The following is a 9,594-nucleotide window of genomic DNA, read 5'->3' on the forward strand; positions in this document are numbered from 1 at the left end:
GTCTTCCCACCTTTAAGTCTTCTGAAATAATTACTCCTAAATCCCTTTCCTCAGATACTGAGGTCAGGACTGTGTCAAATATTCTATATTCTGCCCTTGGGTTTTTACGCCCCAGGTGCATTATCTTGCACTTATCCACATTAAATTTCAGTTTCCAGAGTTCTGACCATTCTTCTAGTTTTCCTAAATCCTTTTCCATTTGGCGTTTCCCTCCAGGAACATCAACCCTGTTACATATCTTTGTGTCATCAGCAAAAAGACAAACCTTACCAGCGAGGCCTTTTGCAATATCACTTATGAAGATATTAAACAAAATCGGTCCCAGTACAGATCCCTGTGGAACCCCACTGGTAACATTACCTTGTTTTGAATGTTCTCCATTGACTACAACCCTCTGTTGTGCCCTAACTATCACTGCCCATCACCCTGCCTATCTGACTTTTTACACAGTTAGATCTTTACTAAGAAGGCCATTTACACTCTGTTTTCTAGTACAAAGAAACCTCTTTCCCAATAAAGTATATTACAAACAAGTTTAACACCACTGTCCCTACACTACATTAATAATAAAGTGAAACAACATTTACACTTTAAAGTATACACAAAGAGCATATGTCATCATGATCAACCCTTGTAAACCAGGCATACTGCTTGGTAGGGTTGATCATGATGACTGCAAAGACTCCTGTCATGCAGCAATCCATTTTGTCATTTTGGAGAAATTAGTACTTGAATGTTTATGCTAATTAAGTGTTCAAAGCACCGAGGGGCAGGTCTAGCTCCTTGGAGCACGGCTTCGCCTCTGGGTTTCCAATCTTAGCAACTACTCTTTCTTCCACTGATTTACAGGGCCAGGCATCCTCACTGTTCCAATGCCTGACCCTGAAATCTTGAACATGCACCAGTGAGAGTTCAATCATTGCATGCGCAGTTCGGCTTTCCATATTTGGTTGGTATTTTGCAAAAAATGACAACTGAAGTAGGTACAAAAGAAGCACATTCGCAGTCAACTGTTTCCTAATGTGGTATTTTGGCTCTTACAGTATCTGAACAGTGTGTGCTTAGCTGGAGAGACCCTATTTTTGTAATATACGCTTGACTGCCTCATCTGTCATGTCAAATTTCAGCCTGAGTTTTTCAGTGACGAAAGGCTGAGATATTTATAACTGTGGTTAGAGAACTTTTCTTGTGAGCTAAACAGATTGAGGGATTAGCAAAGTATGGAGATAACATTCACAGGACTCCACTAAATAATATTGTTTGTTCTCTTCATCTATCAAGGATCTGTGTTCTCGTCATTTATGAAGCCATTTGCTTTGGTTACCTTCCACCACCTGATTAAGCCTTTCTTATAAACCTCCAATGTTATATGTTTTCCATCTTCTCAAGCCTATAAAATGATATAGTGTAATAATGAATATTAAGACACTTCCTTTTATACAGGCTGGCAGCATATAGCGCTTTACATCTCTGGGTATATTCATTGTGTTCCTGCAGGTGCCTCTTATCTTTCCTTGGGGTGTTTTTAATTGCGAGAAACCAGAAGAAGCATACTTCCCAAGAACCTTATATCAACTGTGGAGAAATTCCTGGTAAGTGTAATAATTATAGATTATATCGATGAGTATAAATCTGTAGTTTATGTGTTCCAGTACAATTGCCAATATTGCACTGTGTGAATTTATGACGGGCAATTACTGTACTTCCTACTAATGAGCATCTCACAATCAATAATTAGTTCAGTAGATAGATGACCACCAAGAGCGGAGAGTCATTCTGTATGTGCCGTCCTTTTCCTACTCTAGTATCTCGCCGCAGTGAGACTACAAGTAACATATTGTTGAGCTAGAGTTTACTATTGATTCATTTAGCTCCCCCATCTGTGTGGCTAAATAATTTACTAATTCAGTAGTTCAAATTAAGGGGAAAGGATGATGGTGGAGTAGAGTATATAATAGTAATAATTTTTTCATTGGACATGTTTACAGGGATGTCCAGGATTCTAAGGCTACTTTCAAATTTTCTCTATTATTTCCTTTCTTCTGCTTCATTATATTAGCTGTAATGGGATCCGTTAGGATTCCATTCGGGAAAACTTTTTTTAGCAAAGACAAGCAGGACTTTTCTTTCAGCTATTTTTGACGAATTCTGTAATGAAAGGCCCGAACGGAGCTTCCTTGGCAGATGTTGATAGTAGCCTAAAAAGAGTCTTTTTTATATTCTGCAAACAGCATCCTATCTGACCATGGCTTCTGTCTGCTATTCATCATTCAGTTCATCATTATTCAAGTGAAAGTAGAACATTTTTTTTTATCTTGAACAACCCATTTAGGCTGAATTCACTCGATCAGAATTGCGTGCAGATTTTCTGCACGGATTTGCATGCGGAAAATCCACACCATAGGTCATGTACATTGTGTTCTATGAGAATTTGAAATTCTCATGCACACGATGCAGATTTTTTCCACGCGGATTTCGACCTATGGTGCGGATTTTAAAATCAGCAGCATGTCAATTTATTTTATTTTTCCTGTCCGGATTATCTCTATACACTTCAATGGGAGAGTAATATTCGCACCAAATCCGCATGTAAATCTGCACCAATTGATGTCCTGCGAACACCTGCAGATTTCAGTGCGGATTGTCCGCACATAAATCCTGAACAAGTGCATTTACCCTTAAAGTTGTTGTCCAAGAATGGCAGGGATTTTGGCAAAACCCCATCCCCAACTTGGCCAGACCTGTAAAGGGAAGCTTACATACCTGCTTCCCGGCGCTGGTCCCTGCTCCTTCTCCTTCCAGCCTGTGATGTTCCGCTGCACTTCTGCGCTGAAATCGTCCAGTTTGCCACTAGCCAATCACTGGCGGCAGCGGTGACCGATTATTTACTCTGAGTCATCTTAATTAGCAGCTTATTGAGGGACCAGGTTATATATGCCTATAAAAGTCTATGGAGATGGGAGGCGGAGAAGAGAGCTACACAGAGACAGTGCTGCTGGGTCTGATGAGTTTTTTGTTTTATCTCACACCATTGCTTCATTCACAGCTACACTGCTCAGTACTGCTCTATAATATCCTCTATGCTACTGCAGTTTTTAAGGGTGCGCAACAGTGAGATATGCTGTGTATGGGAGACATCATAGCAGCTTGTTGCAGCCTACTGTGGATCTGAGTTCAGGGACAACTGACAATTAGAGCCTGCAGAGGGAAAACTGGTAAATCATGCAAAATACAAGTCCTTTATTAGCCAGATATATAATCACTCATGTACACACACAGATCTAGTGTTATACCTTATGTACACACACATGGCAGCTTGTTTGCTTTAAAGGGAACCTGTCAATTTATTTCTGCTGCCCCAGCTAAGAGCAGCATATAATAGAGGGAGATATATACAGGTACAGGGAAAGCTGTCAATCATCCTGTGTGGGCGGAGTAATCAGGACACTCACTGTCTCTCTTAGGAGTCCTAACAGGGTTTACTCTGCTTTTTACTCAAAAGTTTACAAAATGCTCCCAAAGGGAACAAAAAAGCAATGCACAAACACAATATATCATAAAAATCTAACGTTTATTCACAGAAAATCAAGAACACATAATTAGAAACATAAAAGGGGCAAAAAACATCAGATAATGGTAATAGTGACCACAAGTGCTGTACCGAATCAGTGGCCCGTGATTCAGCACAGCATTTGTGGTCACCATTACCATTATCTGATGTTTTTTGCCACTTTTATGTTTCTAATTATATCTTCTTGAATTTTTGTGAATAGACTTTACATTTTTACGATATATAGTGTTTGGGCATTTTTGTTCCCTTTAGGAGCATTTTGTAGGTTAATATTATGTGCATAGATATGCCCTAGGTATTGCTGTTTTGAGGCCGTTTTTTGTGCCTTTTACTCAAAAGTCCTGCAAATCGCATAAATGTTTATATCACAGGACTCAGCCTCTCTTCTCCTATCATATCCTGCTCTCATATAGGACAGCAGAAATCACCTGACGGGTTCACTTCAGGTTATGAATGTGGTTCGTGTTGACATACCAGCAAAGTGCAGGTGGTAGGAGGGAGCAATAGTAGAAGTTTGCTTTGATGAGATGTCTGTCTGAATGACTGTCCCATATCAGTGTTATCAATGGCACATGCTAGGTGGGGCGCTTGGTACTAATTTTACAATGGTGCCCAGGAGCTTTCAGATATACTTCTGTCCTGGGCCTACTGGAGGAATAAAGCCATGCAAAACACCAATCTCAACAATTGTCCCCAATGTGACCAAAGTGTAGGAGGTAGAATTCATGTGTCCATATTTTCGGTCTCTCAATATCTGTTTATTTTCTGCTGAATCTGTCTCCTCCTACTTCTCATTTTCTTAGCCTATCATTGGCATTAGGGATGGGCAGTCTGCACAAGAGAGTGAAGGCTCTGAGTAGGTAAAGTGTGAATCTATAGCTGTTGATTAACCTGATATAACATCATTAAGAACTTATGGAGTGAAATTCGGCAACTAATATATCAACAGGGTAACCATGTCTTCCTAATTTTCAAAAACTTTTGCATTATCCATTTTCATTAAGTGGGTTTTCTGGGAGTTTAATGTTGATGGCCTATACCACAGTCATTCACAAAATACTGCCACCAGCAGCACAAAATACATCCTAAAAACTTCCACTGACAGCTGTGAGGAGGGTCCAGGCGGCCCCCTGGGCATCGGCCCGTCAGGAAATTTCCCTGTAAGGTCTATGTCCAATCCGTCCCTGCTCACCGGAGTTGATCATGGTGGTGCCAGAAGTTGGACCCCACCTATCAGAATAAATGACTTCTCCAGAGAATTGGCCATCAATATTGAACTCCCGGAAATGCCCTGTTGTTGAACTTACTACTAATAGGATCTCATACTACTTTACTAGTAAAAGTTTATCATTGTTTTATGCCTTTCTATTGAAATGAATGGAAACCCCATGGGCTTGCACATAAGAGCAGGGGTGGACTAGGAACTTAAATTGACCCTGGAAAAAAACCTAAAAGTGGCCTCAAGTTGTAGGTGAGTCCAAATTGGAAGAAGGCGGGGCAACACAATTAGGCAGGGAAAACAGAATTAGGTGGGGGCATAGGGCAGCACAAAATACCGTTGAATTCAGAAGGGCACTTACGACTGCTAGCCAGGTCCAGAAGTATCTGATGCTTCTAGCATTAATGACTGCTAAGAGCATCAGCATTATACACCTGGCCAGTGTCCGCGAGGAGGGTTTGGGTGGCCATCTGGGCACTGGCCCACCTGGAAATTTCCCTGTAGGCTAAATGGCCAGTCCTTTCCTGAATAAGAGTGCCTAGTTCAACATAGGAGAGCACTAATTTAAGTAGGCACAGATGGCTTGAGGTATGACTTAGCAGGCACAAGACTGATATACATGGAGGGGGCGGTAAGAAACCAAAGAAATGTCTATATATATATATATATATATATATATATATATATATATATATATATATTTAGCTTCTCATACAAATTTCAGTTGTCTTTGACTTTAACATCTTTTCCCAAAAAGCATAAACAGCTGCTTTAGTAAGTGAAATTCTATGTACACTAAGAAAAGAGTAACATTCTTGAGTCCATGTTTGGTGGTCAGAGATCTGTTCTCAAGAGATAATTGTCTGGATGGTTGTCAGAGTATAGATTAAGGGGGTAATTTATTAAGACCAGCGTTTTTAGACCGGTGGATCTGCTGAAGTTATGAAGAGGTGTCGGCCTCTACATAACTTTGGCGTATCCAGAATCAGTCTAAACGTAAGCCAGTTTCCTTGCGGTCTTACATTTAGACCATTTTCTACGCCTAAAACCGGCGTTGAAAATGGTGAATGAGACGGGTCTGCCGTCCTGTCCTCTTCCCCACCCACACAACGACCACTTATTTAAACCTGGCCTGAGCAGGGAAAAGTTGCAGATTGCCGCCCAAATAACCTTTGAACTGCAATCTGTGCCAGAAATAAGCCTAATATAGGTGTATTTCTAGATAGTAAATGACCCCCTTAGTTTTTCCTTTGATCAGAACAAGTGTACATGTACAGACATTGGCCCGTAGAACCCCCATAAGTCTGTTTTGATTATTTCCATGTTGACAGATGTTTGCCCCTCCAAAATAAGGACTCTCCATGTCCTCATGTTTTCCACAATTAGGTATTTCCACAGGCAGGGAATTGGGAGCGTTCATGTTGAATGCAGCATACTATAAGAATTCCAATTAGGCCCGGGCCAGAAGAGGTCCCAAAAGTAGAGCATTATCTCATTCAATCTTGTGAGTAACAGTGAATCATGTTAACTGCAAGGTGAGAAGGACATGAGCTGCACTCGAATCGTCATCTGCAAAATATTCTCAGTGTGGCCATAGAATAAATTTTACAGTAACAGCTTTAGATAAAGACTAAATGTTTTTAACATGCTGATATTAAGATTAAATGTTCCCTGCAGAACGTTGAATCTTGAAATATATGAACATTTTATTAAAGGGGTTGTCTGATATTAGAAAAAAAAATGTCTGCAAAACTTGGAATGGGGTTCCTCCCCACCATGACCACCTTCAGCAGCAAATTCAGAACATGAAAGCTTCTGCTTATTTTTGTTTCCCTAATTCACAGCGATAAAGCACAAAATTATGTCACAATAGTGGTATAATGCACAAAGTGATGTCACAGTAGTAGGGGGTAATGCAAACAGTGATGCACACAGTGGTGTCACAATAGTGGAATAATGCACAAAGTGATGTCACAATAGTGGAATAATGCACACAGTGATGTCACAATAGTGGAATAATGCACACAGTGATGTCACAATAGTGGAATAATGCACACAGTGATGTCACAATAGTGGAATAATGCACAAAGTGATGTCACAATAGTGGAATAATGCACACAGTGATGTCACAATAGAGGAATAATGCACACAGTTAAGTCACAATAATGGGATTTTGTGCAAAGTGATGTCACAATAGAGGGATAATGTGCACAGTGTGGGTACAGCACAGATATTTTACAGTGATGTCACAGTACAAGCATCTGGTCGCTGCTTGTAGCATCTTTTGCCTGACTGGAGGTTGCCACCAGCCTCTTTCTTTGCATCTCCTTTCTGATTGACAGGGCCAGTCAATATGATCATGAACCTGGTCCTGCCAATCAAGTAGGAGGAGGAGGGACTGGTGGAGGAAGTAGGAGGAGCAAGGGTGCACAGACTGGCTTGGGCCTGCCCTTGGTGCACTTAACTGCTTATTTGCATGTGGCTTCAAAGTCCCTTATCTCCAGAGTGAAGCAACGGGTCGCTAAGTGAAAGGTATCATTACATTCAGTTGGGAGAGCATTACAAGACTAGAGTTTTTCTAGATTGTCATCTCCCATTGCCTTGTGTGCAGGTAATATTTCCCATGAACAACCAGTGAAAGTAATGCAACTAACATCCTACTGGGAAAACAGAATGTAAAGATGTTTTTGTAATTAATTCTATTTTTTCTGTTTGCAGGAAAGGAAACAATGGATAAAATCCAGCCAAATTCAAACAGCATTACATATGGGGCTCTGCATGATTAGCTACTCACACAGCAGCCAAGCAGAGAGATGAAAGTCAAAGAAAAGAGGTCGTGAAGTAGCAGCGTTTATTTACTGCGCAAGATTTTCAGCGCTGTGTCGTCTCTGTGTCTCAGATCATTTTCCGTATCGTTTTCATGTGTTTTATGCAAGAAAACTTGTTAAGTTTTCTCGAGAACCTTTGATGTCTTCACAGTTTCAAAACTCAAATGCTGCACAATCTCAAGAGTTTGGACTGGTCTTCATTTGCTAATGATAAACTCTGAGCAGTTGCTCTGTATAATTGCTGTATATGCCCTGCGGAAATTGCTTGGTTGTTTTTTTTTATCACATCGTCTCAGGGAGGTGGACGTTTGGTAGAAATTTTCAGATTCAGGTCGTATTGCTAAGTGTACAGAAGTCATGTATGTTTCAAGGTACCTCAAGGCATAAGGAGGGGGCACGGTATTGTGCAGATGTTTTTTTTTTTTTTGCAAACTGTTTTTATTGGAACTTTTTACCAATGCGTAAAACAGACTTTTTTTTTTCAGTTGCACACAAGTTGCATGAAAGTCGCGTGACCGTTACAAATGAAGCTGTAGTGATGTGGAGCGAATTGGTTCTGTGGTTGCATCATCTATGTCCAATGCTGGAAACCAATCCTTCTATGGAGCTTTGCAAGAAGGGATTCCAGCACCTTAAAGGGGTTGTGGTCATCTTGGACTTTGATGGCATATCGCTGGGTTGGGACATGCCATCAAAGTCAGATAGATGAGGGCCCCACCTCTAAGACCCACAGCTATCTTGGGCCCCCGAAAGGGAAGGAGAGCACACCGCATATGTCCAGTATGCTTTCCATTAATTTCTATGGGAGTTCGGAGAAAAGCCGAGCAAGCATGCTCGGCTATTTTAGATAGTCCCATAGAAATGAATGGAGAGCGCACCGTGCAAGCGCAGCCACTGCTCCATTCACTTCTATGGGACTGCCGAAAATAGCCGAGCCAGCGCTCTGTTGTCTTCAGAATAGAAAGGAATGGAGGACGGCCACGCATACGCAGCTATTCTCTGCGCAATTTCAAGTATCCATTCTTGAGATAGGTGCTGGTCCCAGAGGTGGGACCAGCACCTATCTGACATTGGTGACATATCCTAGAGATATGCCACCAATGTCTCTGATGAGACAACCCCTTTAAGGCTACATGAACACGATGCGTATTATGCCTGCATTTTTAGTGTAAAATATCCACAGCATAATACGGTATCAGCAAAGTAAATGAGATTTTTAAAATCTAGTCTACGCCGTGGGCAAATTTTCAGTGCAGAAATAGACATGGTCCTGTAGTTCAGATTTTTTTTAATCTGCAGCACGTAAATTGCCTGTGTGGATTTTCAGTGCAGATTTCACACTTTGCAATGCAAAGTGTGAGATGTGGGGAGAATCCGCAACAAAATACTTGACTTAATCTGTAAATAACATGTGTGGATTTTGTGCAGATTTTGTTCTGAAATGCAGTGAAATCCACAGGAAAATTTGCATAAACTACACTGCTCTGTGTACGTACCCTTGAAGAGAATCTGATGCCCTCTACATTGCCTTGTAGGGTTAATCATGGTGACTAAAATTTACCTTTTTTCTCTGCAATCGGTATGACCGATGCAGCGACATTTTATTTTTATCTATATGCAAATGAGATGCTTGGAGCACCCAGGGGCTGGCCTAGACCCCTCGGAGCACCAAATCACCTCCTCCTCTCCCCTTTGTCACTCCCCCTTCCAATGAGATTGACAGGACCAAGCATCTTCACTGCTCCAATGCCTGGCCCTGAAATTTTGTGCATGTGCCAGTGGCAGTACTATGGGCTCATGTGCATTGTAGATCTTAGAGCGGGGACACCTGCAAGAGACCTTCACTGTGTTGGAGAATGCTTAAGGTATCGGAGCAGGTCCCTGCTGACAACACATACATGGTTGCCAATCCAAACTTGTACCTGTGTGAGTGAGTCGGGAGGGATAGCCAGCGGCCGAACGATCGCTTGGCCAAC

At 41.4% G+C, this 9,594-nt stretch overlaps 1 protein-coding gene across 1 annotated transcript in view; it reads left to right on the forward strand.

Moving 5' to 3' along the window:
- NIPAL2 (NIPA like domain containing 2) overlaps positions 1-7,864 on the forward strand; it is a gene marked incomplete at its 5' end in the record, with an annotated part of 81,447 nt that extends 73,583 nt beyond the window's left edge. The window contains 2 exons of the mRNA XM_040433856.1: positions 1,498-1,592; positions 7,509-7,864. Coding sequence (XP_040289790.1) covers positions 1,498-1,592; positions 7,509-7,576 — 163 coding nt within the window. The remainder of the gene's footprint in view (positions 1-1,497; positions 1,593-7,508) is intronic.
- Between the last annotated feature and the right edge of the window lie 1,730 nt (positions 7,865-9,594).

Source organism: Bufo bufo, chromosome 5 (genome assembly GCF_905171765.1).
Source record: "Bufo bufo chromosome 5, aBufBuf1.1, whole genome shotgun sequence".
Taxonomy (NCBI): Eukaryota; Metazoa; Chordata; class Amphibia; order Anura; family Bufonidae; genus Bufo; species Bufo bufo.